Source organism: Fundulus heteroclitus, chromosome 16, assembly GCF_011125445.2.
Source record: "Fundulus heteroclitus isolate FHET01 chromosome 16, MU-UCD_Fhet_4.1, whole genome shotgun sequence".
NCBI classification, from domain to species: Eukaryota; Metazoa; Chordata; class Actinopteri; order Cyprinodontiformes; family Fundulidae; genus Fundulus; species Fundulus heteroclitus.
In genome coordinates, this window is record NC_046376.1 from 18,099,092 (window position 1) to 18,120,918 (window position 21,827).

A 21,827-nucleotide genomic window follows, 5' to 3' on the forward strand; every position below is an offset into this window, starting at 1 on the left:
TTTTCCAGTTTTAGCTTTCTTACCAATCACCACTAGATCTGAAGGAATCTGCTGCTATCTGCAGTTATAGTGATGAATGGACTCAGACGAGACAATCTCTGCTAAATAGGAGTGTTGCTGGGCAGCAGTCCTGACCATCTGTACAACCTTTAAGCTGACAGATATGACATGTGCTGCAGCTTAGAGTAAGAGGTATGCATATCCGATCCTGCGTCTCAAATAGTTATCAGAAAGGTAATGAGTTTTTAGAAATATATTTTTTTCTTTTTTCAATTGTACTTTTACCATTTGTAAACTAATCTGATGTTTTAACAAATTCCGGTTTACAACCTCTCTGGGATCTGTTTTCTTCTTTTTCATATATCATGTTTTTATATAGATTCAGGATTTTTTTTTTCTAAATGTTAAACAAGCAACGTTTACCCTTTAAATAAAAAAAAAACAGTGGTTTAGATAATGTGTTATTATTTTTTCAGTTGAATTTCCATCTTCCTGTGTTGACAGCAATACACTAGACAGGGGAGAACGACTTGCATGTTTTTTACATCAACCAAGGTACACAGATTTTCCCTGTTTTGAATCAACTTATCTCTAAGGAAACTCATATTGGAGCATAAAAGGGAAAGAAAGGCTTAGAAATAATATCTCATGTTCATGCTTTTCTTTTTATTGCATATTTTGTTTAGTTTCTTCTGATGCTCTCAATTATAGATCGTTTTATAAGTAAAAAAAAAAATAGTCTGTATGTTTCTGGTTTTTATTAGCTTTTAGATCTAAGACTCAATAAAGATGTTGTTAGTCTGGTTATCTTCCAATGTCCGTGCAGTATTTTGCTCATATTGTGAATGTAGCTTGAAGAAACGAAGAAAAAAAACAAATTTGAAGGTACTTATGCATGCACAGATAAAAAGCTTTTCTATTCTTACCAGGACTGGCGATAATAACCTTTTACACAATGGACTTTGTGCTCTTTAGATTGTTCAAAGACTATAATTTTTGATAGAGTGCTTCAAGCATTTAGTAAAATGTAAATGCATGCTAATACATGTTGCTCTTTAAAGTTAATGGCGAAGCTTCTAAATTATCTCTTTTTTTACTGCTGGTCTCAGAGGTGGAGTTAAATTCTGCTCCAGATGGATCATTTCTAGTCTTGTTACAGTTTTCTGCTCTGAAAATTAAAACAAACAGCACTCAAAAAATAAGTAATTTATTTTACCTAACGGTATTTAACGCTCCAATCGTGCCTGCTCCTCGGCAGGTAGAAGCTCGTGTTTTATAGGCTTACATCCAACCAATGATGGTTAATACCATGGGGATCATGGGTGTAATGCCTCATTTAGACCCATGCCACTCACCTGTGTCCCCCATTTTTAGGCTCCTATTGATCTTTCTTTGCTTGTTCCTCCATCACATTTAAGTTTGTTCTTCTCGTTGTTCCCTGTGCTGTATTTATTCTATTGATTTGTTTGCCTTTCCCCCACTGCAAACCTTTTCTGTATGTTTTTAATTCAGTTCAACATCCCACTTTCATCATGCGACTGCCGAGATCTTGTCTGCAAGGGATTGCTTATATGACGCTTATGGCCTTCAAGGGTGGAGGCAACAACAAATGCCAACTAGTTATTAGATTCATTGTTTTTCTGTTTTGTTGTTTCACACAGGGATGTATGGATTCCCCTCAGTAAAGCTAATATGTAAAAACGTTATCATAAAAATCTTAATATTCTATCCAAGTTATCTATGTTAAGTGTAACATTTTGTTACTGGAATAGATAATGCATTTATTTCAGACATTCGACACTAACATACAATTTGTTAAAGGACACCTTTTGTTTGTCCAAAATGCATTTCCTTTTTGACCTCCCTTAATTAGTGACCTGCTCAAACAGCCGTAAGTTATGAACCAGACCTTTTTATTTGCTTCGGTAGCACAGCTAATATGCACCTTGATAGTTGAGTTAATAAATAATGGAATAACAACACAAATGTATGCAGCGAGTGTCTTTATGGAAACTGATGCGCTGAGTCAGAACACGTGTATAAAATTTAGATAATGTGGTTGGTGCATCTGCAGGAGGCGGGACACCAAGATGCCACGTCGCTGCGGTCGCAGCCCCACTGCTGCTTCAGCTCAAGACAGTTGCTGTAATGATCAACATAGGGACACGGGTTGGCTGAAGAACAAAAAAATTAAAAATAAAATACAGAGAAATTAAAACATTGAAGTGTTTGAATGTCTCAAGAGTATTTAAAAAGCCATTTTGTGGATGTTTGACCTGCACCTCGTTGATTGAATCTTTCATATAGCCCCCAACTGAACCCATTGCTTCTGGCTTTTCCTGTTGATATATTGTGTAACTGGTGAAGAATAGTATGACATACTGACAGACTATAAATATAACCAGTTCAGTACATTACTTGTAAAGCACCACAGGCAGGAACTACAGAACAGTGCTGGAGTTTGACTCAGCCAGCTCACAACAGTCGGCACACGCCTGGCACAGATGTCCCAATACTTATTCATGCCTTATGACCACAACAACAATCTACAATGCTAATAGAATATTAATATCTTATTTACTTACCTCAGAAGGCTGAACGTCTACCAAGGCACCTGAAGAGCAGCTGTAAGACCGAGGATACACAGGAGATAAAGAGAACCCATGGCTGTGGTCTGTTTTAGGACTATCCAACTTGGAGGCCTGTGTAACTTTTATATGTGCTGACATGTGATGACTGAATACATGCATTCAAGGCCAGTTTTTAAGACAACAACCAAAGAGCAGATAACACCACACCTGTGAAGCATCCATGGTGACAAAGAGACAGATTGTGTCTTTCTACTTTGATTTTGAGGTGTAAATGTTCAAAAAAGAAAATGATACCCAAAAATAACATTGTTAATGTCCCGCTGTTTATTCATATCCTCAAATATGCTGGAGTCATTCAGCATATTTGAGGATGGGGCACGCCCTGGACAGTCACCAAAGGTCACAATACTGTGTAAAGTTCTTAAATTAGCTCCTGAACAGATTTTTCTACAATTTCTTTTAGTCTTAATCAATAGTTTTGATTAAGACTAAACTGTGAAGATATTTTTAAGCCTGTCTTTAAACTACCGATGCGTTTTCTCTGGCGTTGGCACCACTGTTTGTGGTGAAAAGAAAAACAGTGAAAAGGAGAGACATTTCGATGTCTTTGAGAAAATACCATCTCTTGTCTGCTCAACTAAAATCCTCAGGAGCTGCAGGGATTTCTGCCAATGACTGGTCACAAAATGCCCTGACCAGTACATTGCAACATTCTCACGTTTTATGTGAAAACTTTGAAATCTACATTCCCTCAACAAAGATTGTGAAAATCAGAATGCATGCTTCTTGCTAGAAATGCCTTCAAAATGCTTATAAATGCAAATGGTTTCTTTAAATGTTTTCTTCATAAAATACTGAAAATGTCGTCCATTTTGCTTTTTTTCCGCTGGGAGAAATCGATAAACTCAACGATGTCAATGTTTGACTGAAACAATGCTACATTTCCCCTTGTAAACTAACGTGGCTATCACATGTTTTTTAGTGAAGCTGGTTTGGTTGAGATATTCCCCGTGGAAAGGTGATGATGTCACACAAGCCGTTCTTAGCAGCGGTTTATGGTGGCCAGAACTGATGGACCAAAAGTGGCTCAATTGGAGTTAATTTGTCTAATTTTATTTCCCAGCTTTCTCTAAAGTTAAGACAGGTCTTTAGAAAATCCACATTGTGTGCTTCAGTGAAACATCACTCTTTTCCATTCACTACATGAATAAAACCGGGACTACACCGACAAACAAGTGCAACAAGACTCATAAACTAATTGTCGAATAAATGTAGCTTGACTGACTGTCTTCTGAATATGTTAGTGTGGAAATGTAAATCATTCAGTACGCAATTATGATAGTTTTTACTAATGCGCAGAAACTTGTCAGCAAAATTGCAGAGGGACTAAGAGAGAGAGAGAGAGAGAGGGGCAGCCAGCGGTCAGTCTCTGGTCCTGCCTGCAGCAACACTCATCTGATTCCAGATCCCTGCAGCCCAGGCCAGCACAGCCAGAGGAAAGAATGACTCCAGTGGAGCCATAGAGCCACAGAGGAAAACAGTCAGGTCTCCTACTTTCTGTTTTTCAGCTCAGTCACATCAAATTTCTGAAATGCTACTTGTTTTTGTCTTTCGGTGACAGGAGAACTTTATCTGAGCACTTTTAAAGGATACTTACAGATGATATTTTCCAGCTTCTAAATTAAGAGTAAAGCCAACTAGTGGCAAGCAAGACTCATGACTGAGAATATTTTTCAAATCATGTATGCTTGATAAGTACCTTATCTAAAATACTGGCCCAAATAAATAGTCCCTAAAAGCTGTAGAGGAAAACCATGCGCCAATCATTTTTAATTATTTTCTTTTGACCTTGGCTGTCCCAAATGTTACTGCTTCTGCTTTTTTTTCACAACCTCACCTGTTGTAAGTCATAAAAAGACGTGCTTGACTGTGAAATTAACATTGGGGACTGGCTCTCTCCAGGTACTTCGACTTCCTCCCACAGTCCCAAAACATGACTGCTAGGTTAATTGGTCACTCTAAATTGTCCTGGGGATTGTGTGAGCAAATGTTTTCTTTGGACCCTTCATGCCCTTGCACGAATAAATGGTTATGGATAATGGAGAAATGGATGGATTTATGCTGCCTGAAATTATTTTCTGTTGTGTTTCTCACCTTTATTCATACATTAAGAGAGAATCGCTACACAGTACATAGTCCCACAGAGGGGATATTTGTCTTTGCATTTAACCCATCCCTTAGGGAGCAGTGTGCAGCCGCACTGAGCGGTGCACGAGGAGCAATCTGTGGTCAAGGTCTTGCTCAGAGACCCACAGTGACAGACCAGGTTTCAAACTGACAACCTTTGCTGCCTCAACTTCCCAACCACTAGGCCAAAAAGGGGCTATAGTCATGCCATTTGTTTGACGCAGATATCTGTTTAACCTGAGCTGGTGCAATACTTTATAAGACGAACCCTCTGCAGTTTAATGAACACAAGGGAAGACATTCAGTGACTCTTTAGTGACACCCAGTGGTAACAATTAGGAACTGCAGACGTGTGTCATGAGTTGTAATCTAAAAAGCAGAATTTGAAATGTGATTGTTTTTTTCCATACCGTAATGACACCATGCAAAGGACAGTAACTTAGAAATATGTCGGGTGGATTGTATTGTGATGCTGTAGTTAAATGATGCAATGAGGAAAACATAAATATTCTGGGAAAGTGCCTTCTGACTTTCTTCCACTGAACCACAAGTTATAACAGACAGAATTGTTAAATACAAGATTTCAATCTGTCTGTAACACAATCAAAAGTGATGTTGTCTACGCGCCTTTCTTATCTCACTCGACTCCAATCCTGTACATTCTGAAACAATTACCTCCTTTTATTTTCCAACCATAATAGGTGTAAAAAGTTGTTCCGTCTCCAAAACTCTACAGATTACTACAAGAGAAATGTGTCACGATGCATACATATACTAATTCAGACACTATTTTAAGATTAGTATTTATAAAACATTTGGGAACTATACATCATTCCCCTTCCACATCACAATCATGTGCTGATTTGTGTTGCTTTATTAAAATCCCACATCACATCCCACATTGTTTATTACGTTGTCCCTAGGGCAATACTGTATAAATGAAATCCCAATAAAATAGATTATAATAGAGTATTTTCAACAACAAATTTTACCTGGATGCTTTTAAAGTTACGGGTTGTTTTTTTTGTTTGTTTTTTTATAACTTGAAAACTGATTCCTGGGAACTTGTGTTGTAGGGGAGACAAAACACACTTTGACTTTCCCATTTTTCAATTCAAGTCGTTTTTTTTTTAGGAATAACCTCACATGAAAAGCCCCTTGTTTTTAGGCTCTGATAGCGGTCTAATCCCCTCATTGTGACTCTCACATGATGGAAGGAAAAAATGTCAGGCCTCACAGCCCTCTAAGGCTGAACACAGCAGGGTCTCTCAGCATCAGCACACTGCTCTCTCTGCTGCAGCGAATATTCTCATGTTTCATTTCAACTTGAGCTGCTCTAAGGAGCTAAAAGCACAGGGCCAGTCGTCTCCTGTTGAATGACAATATGCGGCAATATTTCCTCGTAAAGACGTTTCCATGGCCTTGGTCTAGGACAGACGATGGGCAGAATGAATCCAGCCCTCTCATCCCAAAGGTAGGTATTTTAATTATTTCTTTCTTTAAGAATAATGTGCTTTTTAAAACTTATCTTTAGCCTTTTTAAAAATATGTATATATATTTGTGTGTCTGAAGTCAGGTGCTGCAAAAGCAGAGGATGAGGAGCTTGGCCATGCTGATGGAGAATTTCAAACAGGGACATCCAGCAATCAGGACGACAACAGTCCTACAAGAATCCACCCTTATTACAGTTATTCTTTGATGGACTATTTCCTAAAATACTTTTTGTTCCTGTGCAACCTGGTCTTCACAGTTTTGGGACTGGTGGTCCTCGGTTTGGGAATCTGGGGGCTCGTCAGCAAAGAATCCTTCGCCCAGGAGAAGATCGGGAATATCGGCACGGATCCGATGTTGATACTGCTGACTCTGGGCTTTCTGCTCACTCTGCTTTGTCTGACGGGTTGTGTCGGCGCCTTGAGAGAGAACTGCTGCTTGCTGAAGCTGTTCTCTGCCATAGTGCTGGTGCTCATCACGATCCAGGTGCTGTTCGCGATCGTGGCCTACAGCATGCAGGATCAGATTGAAGGGTACCTGCGGTCAGGGATGTTAGCTGCCATGGCGGGCTATCAAGATGATCTGGACCTGAGGTTCATCACAGATGAAATTCAGTTGGGTCTGCAGTGCTGTGGGGCGGATACCTACTGGGACTGGGAGGTCAACGTGTGAGTGGAGCGTGACCCTATTTATTTTTAATTTTTTTTTTATTTCCGCAAGTCCAGACTTGATCAATGATTTTAAATCGTTTTTTTCTTCAGGTATTATAACTGCTCATCCCCAGGGGTGCTGGCTTGTGGCGTCCCTGCAACATGCTGCGTGGACCCTTTGCAGAACGGGACGGTGTGGAACTCACAGTGTGGCGTAGGAGCCCAGCTCCTGGATGAGTTCAGCGCTCAGAGTGTCATCTTTCTGGGGGGTTGTCTGGGTGGAATCTCTCGTTGGATCGAGCAGCACGAGGGAATGATCGGGACCGTTGGAGTTGTTGTGGTGGGGGTTCAGATTATTGCTGTGTTCATCACCACAAGGTTGTTGGAAAGCATCAACTGGCACAAAGCTCATGCATGAAATAAATACAACATGTAGTTTAAAGGAGTCCTGGCTGTTTCTGTTGGGGTTTTTTCAGTGCTGGGCTTAATTATTGATGAGTTTATTTTTTTTTTATTGTAGACAAAGTAATATTTTAAACTAGGACAATGCATGTGTAACCCATGTTAAAACCTGACATAGGTAGGATTAAAAGTCTGTAGACAGAAATAACGTCCCTGCCCCTTTAAGAAACCAGCGTCACAGACGCTGCATCTGGGTGACGCTGCAGTGCACAGACTAGAGCGAGAGAGAGAGAGAGAGAGCAGAGGAGGAGTCGGAGGAAAAGAGCGGTGATTAATTAACAGAAAAAGTTAATATTATAGTTAAAAAAACATAATTTACCTGGTCGGGAACGGACAGGGATTTTATGAGAACCAAATTACATCGGTTTTGGTGAGTTTTGTATTTATTTTTCTGCGTTTTTACCGTGTTGTACTTTTTTCCTTTTGGCGGGGAGCTAACGTTAAAAACGTAGCTATCGGCGAAGAAACGCTCCGCCATAAATTGTTATCCAATTGTTATATTGGGTTTAGGAAAGAAGAATTTATTTGTATAATCTGAGGATTTAAAAAGAGTTTTATTGTGTTATGGCCTGTTACGCAGGTCGGGTTTTTTTGTTCGGTTGGAAGCTCGGTCGGAGTGAAGATTGGTCTGCGGTGTGCGGTGTGCACGTTCACAGACGGGATTCCAGATGGCGAGCCAGACCTAGACCTTCAATTCATCTTTTCCATCGCATCAAGGAGAGACTCTCTTGCGTGTGGTAATTGCTGCCGGAGCGGTAGGAATATCAGGAACCAGTTCAAATCGAATTGAACAGAACTGAGAACTGTTTGAATTATTATTTTGTTTTTGGACTGAATCAACTGAGACTTTTTGTTGAATTGAACATCTGAACTTGCATTGAGACTTGAATTTGAATTTAAAGTGCCATACTTTGATTTTCATATGTTTGTGTCTCTGAATGTGATTTGAAAGATTGTGGTCCGTTTTGATTTACTTGTGTTTGAAGGTATTTACCTACCTGAAAAAGAATGGATAACGAGTTAACTCAGGAAGAAAAACAGGAATCTTAAAATAGGTGCAACCTAGGAAAAAATAGATTGGTCTAATTAGATTAGTCTTATTAAAACAAACTAGGTAAACTAAAGAGTAAAAAGAAGAGTGGTATACTTTCTTTTTTTTTTCCCCTTCTCTCTTTTTCCCATTTATATTTACCTCATTATTAAGAATCTGCAGGGTATTTTTAAGTTCATGTGTTGTATTTTATGTGTGTGTTCTGCATTCAGTAAACTGCCGGCCTTTTCCATAGAAAGAAGCGGTCTCTGGTGTTATTTTTCTTGCTCCCCACTCCTTAGAGCCTAGAACTGGTCCAGTAGCGCAGTTAGTGGTGTGATACGGGTGCTACAATTTTGGCGAGAGCCAGCCAGGAGTGGCTTAAAGCATTTAAAACTAGAAACCAGAGACCGTACAATATCGTTATCAGTATAAAAGAAATGGATGTCGTTCAAACCAGTAGTGTAAAAATCCCTAACTCAGTCATAGTTAGCGGCATGACCAATACAGAAACTGATGATGAACTATATGACTTCCTGAAACAACATGGTTCCATACAGAGGGTAATTCCAGTAGATCTCACTGAACCAGAGTCAGCCAAACAGGTTATCGTAGAGTATGTGTATGGTACAGCCATGCAATCTCTCTTACCTTCATTGCCTTACAGGCTTAGCAATAAGACTAAGACTGATGTCACCTACCACATCAGAGCCTTAGCCAATGTTTACACACCTGTAGCTAGCAAAACAGCTACACAGACTTACCTTTCAGAGTTAAAGGACATTGCAAAACTGACTGGTAAAGACTTTGCAGCTGTCCTCAGAGAAGAGCTCTCCCTCATCAGTGAGACTGTTGATCTAGATCACTCAGAGACCCAGGATGAAGATACAGAGCAGAGCTCACCTGATACCCCAGAACAACATGCCCCTGAATATGCTGCACAGGTAAGCCCCCTGCCCAGTACGGCCCTGCAGCAGCATGTTCAACATCATCGGTCTCCACCATCGACACCATCTAAAGGAAAGACCCAGCCCGCTCTGAAACTTTCTGACGTCAATCCACCTGACATACAAAAAGTGATAGTTGAGCACATAGTAAGAAATGAAGACTCTGCTCTGCAGGTGCACACTCCCTTGAGACTCAGACCCTTCTCTGGGCGTGTCCCACGTCCCAACAGTGAAGTGGATTATGAGACATGGCGCTCCAATGTGGAACTTCTTCTTAAAGATATAACACAGTCCGATCCTTACAAGTCACGAAAGCTTCTTGAAAGTCTCTTATCACCCGCCATTGATATTGTGAAGCACCTGACACCTGACTCTCCTCTTAGTGCGTACTTGGAGATCTTGGACTCTGCTTTCGGCACAGTCGAGGATGGAGACGACCTCTTTGCAAAGTATCTCAACACAATGCAGGATAATGGTGAGAAACCCTCAGCTTATCTACAACGGCTGCAGGTAGCGCTGAGCACCACCCTCAGAAGGGGAGGTGTAACTGCAAGCGACCTTGATCGTCATCTTCTCAGGCAGTTTGTCAGAGGCTGCTGGGATAACATTTTGATAGCTGAACTCCAGCTAGAACAAAAGAAACAGAATCCACCTTCCTTTGCTGAACTTCTCCTGTTACTCCGCACAGCAGAAGATAAACGTTCTTCCAAAGCTTCACGTATGAAACAGCACTTCAATGTTTCAAAACCAAGAGTGTCTTCTCATTATCAAGGTGTTTATATGCAGGGTGAAGAAAACTGCAGCTCATCTCAGCCAGCTCCTGATCACAGGTCTGAAATCCAAGACTTAAAGAAACAAATAGCTGATCTACAGTCCCAACTCACACGTATCACACAGAAAGACAGTAGAAAAGCTAAATCAACTGCCAGACCACTAGCTCCCCAAACGGCTAACACACGTTCCCCAGCTATCACTCACACATCTCAAGGGCTGCAACTCCACAGCCGAGATGCAAACATCAGCACAAGCAATAGACCAAAGCCCTGGTATTGCTTTAGATGTGGAGAGGATGGGCATATTAAGCCTCAGTGTGAAAGTGAGCCGAACCCATCTCTTGTGGCTGAAAAAAGGAAGCAGCTAAAAGAAAAGCAGTCAGCATGGGACAGTCAACATGGCACTTCAAAGCCTGATCCTTTAAACTAGACCCAGTTCCGGTTGTGGGACAAACGGGGACTGGAACACAGGAAAAGTGTCCCAAAAGGAAGCTGCACAGAGCCCATGTGTACTCTCACATACAAAGACAGTCAGTGATTTTGCCAAAAGGTCTGATTGGAGCCAAGTGCACCGCACAAGTGATCATAGCTGACAAAGACTGTAGTTGCTTGTTGGATTCAGGCTCCCAAGTAACAACGATCCCCAACTCCTTCTATCTAGAGAACTTGTCTCACTTACCTCTCAATTCCTTAAATGACCTGCTTGAAGTGGAAGGAGCCAACGGTCAAAGCGTTCCTTACCTTGGCTATGTTGGGGCCACCATCAGATTCCCAAAGAGCTTGCTTGGAGTTGACATTGAGGTACCTACGCTGGTCCTGGTTGTACCTGACATGCGCTCCACGTTGTCATCAGTGCTTATAGGCACTAATACTTTGGATGTTCTCTATGAAAAGTATGCCGAGATTGCACCTCAGAACTTTGAGTCTCTTCCTTATGGCTACAAAGTCGTTTTAAAAACCCTTGAAATCCGGAAAAAACAGTCCATTGATTCCCGCCTGGGAGAAGTGAAGCTTCATAGCAGAGGCCTCGAGACCATTTCAGCTGGACAGACCAAAATCCTTCAAGGATCAGTGAGCTGCAGAACATCTGATTTTGGAAAGTGGGTGTTGGTAGAGTCACCAAAGTCATCGTTGCTGCCTGGTGGCATCCTGGTGACGGATAGCCTGGTAAGTCTACCACCAAAGCTATCCCGCTGTATACCAGTCACGCTCAAAAACGAGTCACAACATGACATCACCCTGTCCCCAAAGACTGTGATAGCAGAGGTACACGCTGTCAAGAGCGTTCAACCAATCAAGACCCCTGACTCAGATTCTCCTACAAAACCTGACCAAAATCCAAATCTCGACTTTGACTTTGCTGATTCTCCTGTACCTAACGAGTGGAAAGAGAGGATAACAGAGAAATTGAGCTCCATGCCAGAGGTGTTTGCAATGCACGAGCTTGACTTTGGCCGCACTGACAGAATCAAACACCATATAACTCTCAGCGACGAGACACCATTCAAACATAGGCCAAGACCTATACATCCGCAGGACATAGAGGCTGTGCGTACCCATCTCCAGCAACTCCTCGATGCAGAAGTCATCCGTGAATCAGAGTCACCTTTCTCCTCGCCGATCGTAGTCGTCAGGAAAAAGGATGGCAGTGTCAGACTCTGCATAGATTACAGAAAATTGAACACACAAACAGTAAAGGATTCATATGCTTTACCTAATCTAGAAGAGTCCTTCTCAGCGTTAACCGGGTCCAAGTGGTTCTCAGTGCTCGACCTCAAATCAGGCTTCTATCAAATAGAGATGGAAGAAGCAGACAAACACAAAACCGCATTCGTCTGCCCTCTAGGATTCTTCGAATTCAACAGGATGCCTCAGGGGATAACCAATGCCCCTAGCACGTTCCAGAGACTTATGGAGCGTTGTATGGGAGAGTTGAACTTGAAGCAAGTCCTAGTTTTTCTGGATGACCTCATCATCTTCTCCTCTACATTGGAGGAGCACGAGGAAAGGTTGATGCACGTGCTCAACCGATTGAAAGAGTTTGGCTTGAAACTGTCACCAGGGAAATGCAAGTTCTACCAAACTTCTGTAAAGTACCTCGGCCACATTGTGTCTGAAAAAGGCATTGAGACCGATCCTGACAAAGTAGCAGCATTAAAAACCTGGCCAAAACCAAACACCTTGAAGGACCTAAGAACCTTCCTGGGGTTCTGCGGTTACTACCGCCGGTTCATTAAGAACTACTCAAAGATCGTGAAGCCACTCAACGAGCTCACTGCTGGCTATCCACCGCTAAGAAAGCACGCTAAAACCACAGTGAACTCTGAGAAGTATTTCAATCCAAAGGACGACTTTGGTGACAGATGGACGCCTGCTTGCCAAACAGCGTTTGACACCATAATCAAAGAGCTGACAACCGCGCCCATCCTCGGGTTTGCTGACCCCAAGCTCCCTTACATTTTACATACAGATGCAAGCACTTCGGGCCTCGGGGCTGCTCTTTACCAGGAGCAACAGGGACAGAAACGTGTCATTGCTTATGCGAGCCGAGGTCTGTCGAAGTGTGAGTCCAGGTATCCTGCTCACAAATTAGAATTTCTTGCCCTTAAGTGGGCAGTAACAGAGAAATTCCAGGATTACCTGTATGGAAACACATTCCTTGCTGTCACAGATAGCAATCCATTAACATATATTCTTACTTCAGCTAAGCTCGATGCCACGAGCTACAGATGGTTGGCTGCTCTGTCAACGTTCGATTTCCAGCTACAGTACAGAGCTGGTAAACAGAATCAGGATGCGGATGGACTGTCCAGACGTCCTCATGGCAGAGTACCTGATGACACATCATCACAAAAAGAGTTGGAGAGGATACAACAATTCACGAAAAGACACTTGTCAGAGGCTGATTATGCACACCTGAATGAAAGCACTATCAAAGCCATCTGTGAGAAGCATTTAGTCCATGAAGTAATCAACAATCACCCTGGGGAAACAACACCCAGCACCACCTTGGTTGTGTCACTTGCCCACCATCCAAAGGCTCTCCCTCAAAGCTTCGAAGAGGAGGATCAGCTTGGTGGCTTACCTGTCATCCCCCCGTTAACGCCAGCTGAACTAAGAGACAAACAAAATGCTGATCCCTGTATTGGTGAAGTCCTCAGGCAAATGGAGTCAGGGGAGAAACCTCCGCCATCCTTGAGGAAAGAACTTCCTGAGCTTGGTCTCTTATTGAGGGAGTGGAACAAACTGGAGGTCTCAAATGGTGTTTTGTATCGCAAGCGACAAGAGGGTGCTCAAACTCGTTACCAGCTTGTGCTCCCTGAAGCCCTGAGATTCGTAATCCTCAAGAGCCTCCACGACGACATGGGCCATATGGGCACAGAGCGCACGCTAGATCTTGTCCGGAAGCGATTCTATTGGCCCAAAATGTCAACTGAGGTGGAAAATAAAGTCAGAACTTGCGACCGTTGCATACGACGTAAGGCCATGCCCGAGAAAGCAGCACCACTCATAAACATCGTGGCCACAAGACCACTCGAACTCGTATGCATGGATTTTCTCAGTGTGGAGCCGGACTCAAGTAACACAAAAGACATTCTGGTCATTACCGACCATTTTACGAAATATGCAGTGGCAATCCCCACCCCAAATCAGAAAGCCAGGACAGTGGCCAAAGTCCTATGGGACCAGTTTTTCATCCATTATGGCATTCCCGAAAGACTCCACAGTGACCAAGGTCCCGACTTTGACTCCCGAACAATAAAAGAACTGTGTGAGCTCATTGGCACTCAAAAGATAAGAACCACACCTTATCATCCGAGAGGGAACCCTGTAGAGCGCTTCAACAGGACCCTGCTCAACATGTTGGGAACCCTTGAAAACAAGAAGAAGAGTCACTGGCGGGAGTATGTCAAGCCGTTAGTACACGCTTATAATTGTACTAAGAACGAGACGACCGGCTTTACCCCTTACGAGTTAATGTTCGGACGTCAGCCAAGATTGCCAGTTGACCTAGCCTTTGGCCTACCAGTCAATCATCAGCCAGGCTCTCACTCGCAATATGTCCGCGACTTGAAATCTCAACTTGAAGACAGTTATAGAGTAGCAACTGAGAATGCTAAAAAGACAGCCGATCGAAACAAAGCAAGGTTTGACAAGCATGTTGTTGACTCCACCTTGGAAGAAGGCGACAGAGTCTTGGTTCGAAATGTCCGTCTCAGAGGCAAGCACAAGTTAGCTGACAGGTGGGAGTCCGACGTGTATGTTGTCCTGAGACAGTCCGGAGACGTCCCAGTGTACGTTGTGAAACCTGAGACAAGAGATGGTCCAAAAAGAACTCTTCATCGTGACCTCCTACTGCCATGTGGTTTCCTTCCTGTGACCCTGGCCGAAGGTGAAACTAACTCGTCAAAGTCAGTAAGGCGACCAAGAACTCGACAACATTCTAAAAATGACACCTTAAATGGAGCTGATGGAGATGAATCCCAATCTGATTCTGATGAATATCATTATCACAGAAACCTAAGAGTGGAAACACTAGGCTTCAACCTGACTCCCGGACCTATGGAATACTTACCTGAAAGGATTGAACCAGAACCTGACTTGACTGCTGTTGAGCAAAATCCTTCAGATGTAGCAGAAGCTTTCCCTGAGGATCCTCCAGTAGAAATTTATGACCTAGACTTGCCTGATTCTGAAGAGAAAGACTTGCCTGATTCTGAAGAGAAAGACTTGCCTGATTCTGAAGAGAGAAACTCAATCGCTGAACAAGAAATTGGAAACCTACCTGAGGAAGATCTGGATAATGTCCATCCTCCTACTCAACCTGCTCAGGAGAGCGAAGAAAACACAAGTGATCTGGGTCAAACAGACAACCAAAATGAAAGTGACTGTTCGGGAAGACCTGTCAGGGACAGAAAAGCGACTAAAAGACTGACTTATCCAGAGCTAGGAAACCCGTTGATTACAATAGTTCAGTCTTTATTTCAAACTTTGAGTGATGTGTTTACAGACTCTCTTGAAGAACCTAGCCTTCCAAGAACCCCTAGAGTTATGACAGCATAGATTCAACATGCACAGGGACGTGCATTAGGTAAAGAGGGGAGGATGTAACCCATGTTAAAACCTGACATAGGTAGGATTAAACAAAGTTGATTAAAAGTCTGTAGACAGAAATAACGTCCCTGCCCCTTTAAGAAACCAGCGTCACAGACGCTGCATCTGGGTGACGCTGCAGTGCACAGACTAGAGCGAGAGAGAGAGAGAGAGCAGAGGAGGAGTCGGAGGAAAAGAGCGGTGATTAATTAACAGAAAAAGTTAATATTATAGTTAAAAAAACATAATTTACCTGGTCGGGAACGGACAGGGATTTTATGAGAACCAAATTACATCGGTTTTGGTGAGTTTTGTATTTATTTTTCTGCGTTTTTACCGTGTTGTACTTTTTTCCTTTTGGCGGGGAGCTAACGTTAAAAACGTAGCTATCGGCGAAGAAACGCTCCGCCATAAATTGTTATCCAATTGTTATATTGGGTTTAGGAAAGAAGAATTTATTTGTATAATCTGAGGATTTAAAAAGAGTTTTATTGTGTTATGGCCTGTTACGCAGGTCGGGTTTTTTTGTTCGGTTGGAAGCTCGGTCGGAGTGAAGATTGGTCTGCGGTGTGCGGTGTGCACGTTCACAGACGGGATTCCAGATGGCGAGCCAGACCTAGACCTTCAATTCATCTTTTCCATCGCATCAAGGAGAGACTCTCTTGCGTGTGGTAATTGCTGCCGGAGCGGTAGGAATATCAGGAACCAGTTCAAATCGAATTGAACAGAACTGAGAACTGTTTGAATTATTATTTTGTTTTTGGACTGAATCAACTGAGACTTTTTGTTGAATTGAACATCTGAACTTGCATTGAGACTTGAATTTGAATTTAAAGTGCCATACTTTGATTTTCATATGTTTGTGTCTCTGAATGTGATTTGAAAGATTGTGGTCCGTTTTGATTTACTTGTGTTTGAAGGTATTTACCTACCTGAAAAAGAATGGATAACGAGTTAACTCAGGAAGAAAAACAGGAATCTTAAAATAGGTGCAACCTAGGAAAAAATAGATTGGTCTAATTAGATTAGTCTTATTAAAACAAACTAGGTAAACTAAAGAGTAAAAAGAAGAGTGGTATACTTTCTTTTTTTTTTCCCCTTCTCTCTTTTTCCCATTTATATTTACCTCATTATTAAGAATCTGCAGGGTATTTTTAAGTTCATGTGTTGTATTTTATGTGTGTGTTCTGCATTCAGTAAACTGCCGGCCTTTTCCATAGAAAGAAGCGGTCTCTGGTGTTATTTTTCTTGCTCCCCACTCCTTAGAGCCTAGAACTGGTCCAGTAGCGCAGTTAGTGGTGTGATACGGGTGCTACACATGTCATTACAAATAAAATACTATATTCTTGGAGAATCAAACTCCAGGTCAAATCTTAAGACATGGAAAAAGTTGCATGCATTTGCTTTTTTTGCTGCTAAATCGTAACCCGATTATAATCAGAGCTGTTCAATAAAACTAAAAGATTTTCAGTCAGGTTTAGATCAGTGGAAACATGCAGGAGGTAAATGAGGTAATCATTTACCCCAAAATAGGTAAATTAATTCTCCTGAAAAAACATCCGTTATCAGACTGAAGTTGTGAACCGTAGCGTTGTCCTGTTGACAGACTTAGTTATCAACGCATGGACGAAGGCCCTCGGTCAAGAAGCATCCCCACTGATGCTGTGGGACTTACACACACACACAAAAAAAAAAAAAAAAACAAAGAAAGAAAGAAAGAAAACAGCTTTGTTTCACTGAACGAAAAAAAGGTCCTAGATCATGGTGGAGCCTCGTCCATTGTGCAACATGGAAAACATCCTCTGTGGGATCTCCTTGGTATGACAGTGAAGCTGGAAAACGTTTAGACTGTGTAGATGTTACAAGGACACGCGGCATTGGAAGATGTTATTTTGTTGTTCTTTAAGCCTGTCTCTGGCCGATGTGTTTTAGAACCTGTCTGTGTCTTCTTGGGAACCCCACCACATGCTCTGGCTCAGCAATCTTTCAAGAAGCTCAAAATGGCTTATCGCCTCCGACCTCTTCAATGATGGCATTTGATAGGAGGCCTTGCCTGTGCAGCTGAAAGATGTTGCACTGTTTATAGACAGAAATACTTTTTTGCCATCAGGACAAAAAAACGGCATTAAAGCCAATTTCCCTCATTCATTTTAACATTTTAATTCTAACACTTGTTTCTTCATTTTGCTTTATGAAGATCAACAACTTGGTTATGATCCACAAGCACAAACTGCAAATGATTAGAATTACTTCTGTAGTCTATAGATTTAAAGTTCAAATTGCATAAACAGAGATTATACACTGGAAACCAAATTGAAACATCTAACATAAAGAAGTTGAAGAAGAGGAGATTATTCACTTACTTTCTCCTATATATACATGGATTCCAATATTCCAACCATCCTGAAATCTAAAATTCAAGCTAGGTAACTAATTTACATTAGATGACATAACACAAAACTAAAAGAGGGACTACACTGTAAAAACAAGCTTAAATAACAATCTTAAAATCAAAGTTAGTTGGGAAAATCCAACTAACCTGGCAAGCCAGATTGACAACGTGTAGCATTCTGCATTCTGTATCAACCTGGAACTGCTCCCATCAAATGAAAAAAAAAAAAAACAGAAAAACAGGTGTGATAGCAGCAGCTGCGCCTTGTGCTGCCATGTTTATTTTGGTTCAGCTGTGGAGTCGGCAGCTCTTGTTTGTTTGTTTTTTCACAGCTGGGATGTCCCACCTTAAACCATAATACTGCAACGTGATTGGCCTGAACCGTTTTTGGTTCCGGCCTAAACCATTGAGATGGGAGCGGCTCGAGATGGATTTGCGTGTTTTTGTGAACGCAAAAATACAGTGAGAATTGAGAAACAGCAGAGATGCAAAAAAAGTAGCGCTTATCCAACAAGGGAGATAGAGACCTACTGCAAGAGGTCACTAAGCACAACTGTGTGAGTATTTCCTATGATACGGTTTAAAGCTGAGGGTTTTCAATTATTTCCTAAACTAGCTTCTACCGAGATGCTCCAGCTGCAGTTACACAGTTTTGTTATCTGTCTGTATCATCAGACCAAACTGCTAGCATAACCAGCCAGATCACAGAGTCAGAGATGATATTATGGAGCTAGTCTAAAAACAAAAGCACAGCCTTGACTTAACCCCATGGGTACATACTGTGTGTATACTTGAAGCTGTAAACGATCTCTTTGGTTTAACACGTCACAAACATGAGCTGTAAAAAAAGCTGTGTAGCCGTTTTATGGTCTTAGGAATGTCTTTCCAGCAGCCCTGTTGCCCAGGGCAACACATGTTGGTGTTGATAAGCATCAAATTAAAGTTTGATATGTTAAAACCTATGGATTAAGATTGAGATGCATCTCTAGTTCATGTACGTGTAAAGGCAGATGCCTAAATGAGAAGTGCAGCATATTAGTCACAAAAATAGCACAGAAGAAAGGATGTCCAACAAACCAAAATTGATGGCTTGTCTAGAATTTCTTCTCAATCAATCAGCATCACTAACAGTGAAATACCTGTTTATAACCTTCATGATATTTATTAACCTCTGGGCTCGCACCCCTACCACAAAGTCATCAACCTTTGTCAACGTTCAGTGCATGTTCAGAAAATTTCCATTTCAAATGTTGATTCGATTAAAAAAAATTTGTGTATTCGTTGTTTTATAAAACCAGCAGACTAACTACTAAACTGTCAGAATGGTATTCTGCAGCCGAAAATACATTGATCCCGTGGCGCTGGGATCAAGGATTTAAGTTAACTATTGGTATTATCAAGATCTGCTTAATGTCATTTGATTAAATCCTGAAAATTAATTGAATAAATTAAAAATGAAACTTCAAATAGGAATGATTAAAGTTCATATTTCAACATATCATCATGTTTTCATGATAAACAAATAATAAAACAAATCCATGAAACTGTTTTTAAAAAGTCAAAGCTTTATTTTGAGTTAAGTACATATAAAAAAAAAAACACAGTGCTGACAGAATCTCCTGCTGGCCAGTAGCCAAGCCGTGAGCTGCAGCTCCGCCTGCAGCCACAGGCAATGACACAGTGACAGCTATTGTGTTTTTGAGAGTGGAAATGGCCGCTTGAAATACTCATGAGTATATATTTACCATACAAAAAACATCAACCACAACATGCATTACATATTTACAAAAAGTCCTGATATATGTCTAGCTTTATGTTTTCCAGTCAAATTGATAGCCAGTTAATGAATGCTTAAAATAATCTCTGGACATTTTTTTTTTTAAAGTAGTTCCCTTTGTGAGTATAAAAGCTATTTTACAGTAAAGAGACTCAAATGATGCCATACTGAGCGAGCTCATGCAGCTCTAGATGGCTATACGCTTCCCAGGGGCAGATCACGGTGATGTCTGAAAGGGAAATAGCAATTAGTTGTTAAAATGATACAAAATAGGCAATTGTTAGAGAAGACTTAAATTATCCAATCATGCTCACCAGTGCCAAGTCCCTCCATTCCTGGGATCTCCTCTCCAAAGCTAGTGATAAACATAAATTATCAGCTTGAATTACTTCTGTTTGGTTATAAATAATCATTTATGTCAATCGTGAATATGTGTTTGAGGTCTTACCCAATGACTCCCCTTTTGGGGGGCTTGCTCTTGAATTGACGTGTGTTTCTCTGTTTGAACTTGGGTGCGGACTTGCGCGGGGAACCGGGAGCTGTGGCTCTGAGGGGGGCTTTGCCTCCAGTCTTTGCTTCAGGTTTGGTTACGTCCAGATTCATGCTTTTGTTGCTTAGTCTGTTTTTGGACAAATTTCAACGTGACCAAAAAGGTTAAAAAAAAAAAAACGAAGAAGAAGAAAAGCAAAGCACATGGACATCTGAATAATGAAAGCTAAAATTATCCATATTACTTTCTGACAATGTGTTTAATTACAGGCTGCAGAGACTCCTATAATCTGATGGTCAGGTACTTAATCAACACAACATGACGAGTCTAATCTATAAGGATCCCTCATAATCAGATTACTCTGAGGACATGCTGAATTTGCTGGCAAACCTAATGTAACAATATGTCAAAAAGCACTAACATTTGATTTGTTGGTGAAAGTATTTTTTGCAAGAACTAATGCAAAACTGCATGATTATAACAACTAAAATATTCTAACATATAGTATCTTGTTTACATGTAAAATGAGTCAAATGTAATCAAATGTAATATTAAAAAAGGAATAAAGCGTACCCAGAACGGAAAGGATTTATTGGGGTTAATGGAGATATACAAACACATCAATAGCCTTCTGATGTTTACTGCATCCTTAACTATAGCATCATTGTTAGAGTAGTACAAACCATATTAGCACTATAGAAGAAAACGCTTTAAAAGGTTGTTTCGGGTTTATTAAAATAAATATATTTTATTTTTTTCTGTTTTTTTCTGCCTTCTGGTGGGGAACAGGTTCTGCTGAAATTAATAGAGCAAACTGAGAGCTATTATTCATAATGTAGAAAAGAAAAAAAAATATTAACTGCATTCAAATCAATTAGAATTATGTGTAAATATATATAAAAAAATAAACCATCAAAGTCAAGACATTTCAAATCCATTTTAAATTTTAGAATGATAAAATTGCTTGGATATAATCATATTAATTATATACTTGTGTGTCAAAAAAGCACAAATACACCAGTTTACAAAAAAAAAAACATTGCATTTTTTTTTTGATACTCACCGCTTGTGTTCTTGTGTGAGGTCCGTTAATTTTGTAGAAATGTCTCTTTGTGTCAAATAACAACTCACGCTTCATTCTGTCCTTTTATACAGTTCAGATTCTGAGGAGATTAAGACACGACCAGCCAATAAACTGTCCACGCATCATATGTACGTCATATGGTTATAGAACATTGGGAGGGGTGCAGGGGGCATTTCAGGATAGAATTTCTGGTCCTGACAGAGACTTAACAGCAGAGACACATGCTAACCCAGTTGAAGAACAATGGAGGTGATTTGCATATGTCCAGAACCTTCTAGAAGTGTGCAGAGTCAGGACCATTTGTGATTACCTATGAATGTGCTGTGATGCTCACTGCCGTCCACTCCTCTGTAAACATTACATAACACCCGACGTCAAGAACACGCAAGTGTGATCTCGGGGCATTTCACTTTGATCAGCAGTCTTTCAGATTGAGCTGCATTATACATGATAATCCATTCCATCCACCCTCACACTCAAATGAACCCACGCCTGGTTCATTCATGTGAATCAAGACTACATCTTGTATAATCTGAAGTCAAACACGTGCATACCGCAATGGGGGGAAAAAAAGGTTATAGGTAATAACTTAATTTACCATGTGCAATGACACTAATGGAGCAACCTTTCTGCCCCAAAAACTCTAATGTGCAGAATACATTCCATATAATTATGTGACACTTGTGTACAGTTACCTAAGCTTTAACAAGATATCCATGCATTTGATATTTAAATTGTGTAGCTTGGAAATATATGCCCTGCTTCACTGTGGTACTTTTGTTATATAATAGTAATAATAATAATAATAATAATAATAATAATAATAATAATAATAATAATAATAATAATAATAATAAT

General features: G+C 40.8%; 3 protein-coding genes and 1 long non-coding RNA gene across 5 annotated transcripts; 3 read left to right on the forward strand and 1 right to left on the reverse strand.

Annotated features, from left to right (window-relative positions):
- Window positions 1–5,994: 5,994 nt before the first annotated feature.
- On the forward strand, window positions 5,995–7,365 carry LOC105932015 (tetraspanin-10). 2 transcript variants are annotated; one of them, XM_012870970.3, is made up of 3 exons: window positions 5,995–6,252; window positions 6,352–6,938; window positions 7,032–7,365. In XM_012870970.3, exons 1-3 carry the CDS (start codon window positions 6,163–6,165, stop codon window positions 7,336–7,338), a joined length of 984 nt encoding a protein of 327 aa, XP_012726424.2. In that variant the 5' UTR covers window positions 5,995–6,162; the 3' UTR covers window positions 7,339–7,365. The 2 variants fall into 2 exon arrangements, with proteins under 2 accessions (XP_012726424.2, XP_036003850.1); XM_036147957.1 differs by having other exon boundaries at window positions 6,163–6,252; window positions 6,356–6,938.
- Window positions 7,366–7,511: 146 nt separating this feature from the next.
- LOC118566440 (zinc finger CCHC domain-containing protein 12-like) lies at window positions 7,512–10,928 on the forward strand. Its single transcript, XM_036148565.1, has 2 exons — window positions 7,512–7,752; window positions 7,963–10,928. Exon 2 carries the CDS (start codon window positions 8,853–8,855, stop codon window positions 10,560–10,562), a length of 1,710 nt encoding a protein of 569 aa, XP_036004458.1. The 5' UTR covers window positions 7,512–7,752; window positions 7,963–8,852; the 3' UTR covers window positions 10,563–10,928.
- A 3,843-nt stretch (window positions 10,929–14,771) lies between these two features.
- Window positions 14,772–16,449, forward strand: LOC118566441. Its single transcript, XR_004933013.1, has 2 exons — window positions 14,772–15,530; window positions 15,741–16,449. It is a non-coding gene; the product is annotated as an uncharacterized LOC118566441 (long non-coding RNA).
- Window positions 16,450–19,503: 3,054 nt separating this feature from the next.
- Window positions 19,504–21,202, reverse strand: LOC105932017 (retinal cone rhodopsin-sensitive cGMP 3',5'-cyclic phosphodiesterase subunit gamma). Its single transcript, XM_012870971.3, has 4 exons — window positions 20,949–21,202; window positions 19,844–20,014; window positions 19,710–19,750; window positions 19,504–19,624 (listed from the first exon to the last, which is right to left on the reverse strand). The coding sequence occupies exons 2-4, from the start codon at window positions 19,996–19,998 to the stop codon at window positions 19,548–19,550; spliced, it is 273 nt and encodes a 90-aa protein (XP_012726425.1). The 5' UTR covers window positions 19,999–20,014; window positions 20,949–21,202; the 3' UTR covers window positions 19,504–19,547.
- Between the last annotated feature and the right edge of the window lie 625 nt (window positions 21,203–21,827).

Bases quoted from the DNA above. Each gene is read 5' to 3' on its own strand.
- LOC105932015 (XM_012870970.3), top strand. From the start codon at position 6,163: ATGCGGCAATATTTCCTCGTAAAGACGTTTCCATGGCCTTGGTCTAGG. The intron at 6,253-6,351 runs GTAGGTATTTTA...GTGTGTCTGAAG, and splicing joins CCAGCCCTCTCATCCCAAAG to TCAGGTGCTGCAAAAGCAGA. The intron at 6,939-7,031 runs GTGAGTGGAGCG...TTTTTTCTTCAG, and splicing joins TGGGACTGGGAGGTCAACGT to GTATTATAACTGCTCATCCC.
- LOC118566440 (XM_036148565.1), top strand. From the start codon at position 8,853: ATGGATGTCGTTCAAACCAGTAGTGTAAAAATCCCTAACTCAGTCATA.
- LOC105932017 (XM_012870971.3), bottom strand. From the start codon at position 19,998: ATGAATCTGGACGTAACCAAACCTGAAGCAAAGACTGGAGGCAAAGCC. The intron at 19,751-19,843 runs GTAAGACCTCAA...GTTTATCACTAG, and splicing joins CCCAAAAGGGGAGTCATTGG to CTTTGGAGAGGAGATCCCAG. The intron at 19,625-19,709 runs GTGAGCATGATT...TTTCCCTTTCAG, and splicing joins AATGGAGGGACTTGGCACTG to ACATCACCGTGATCTGCCCC.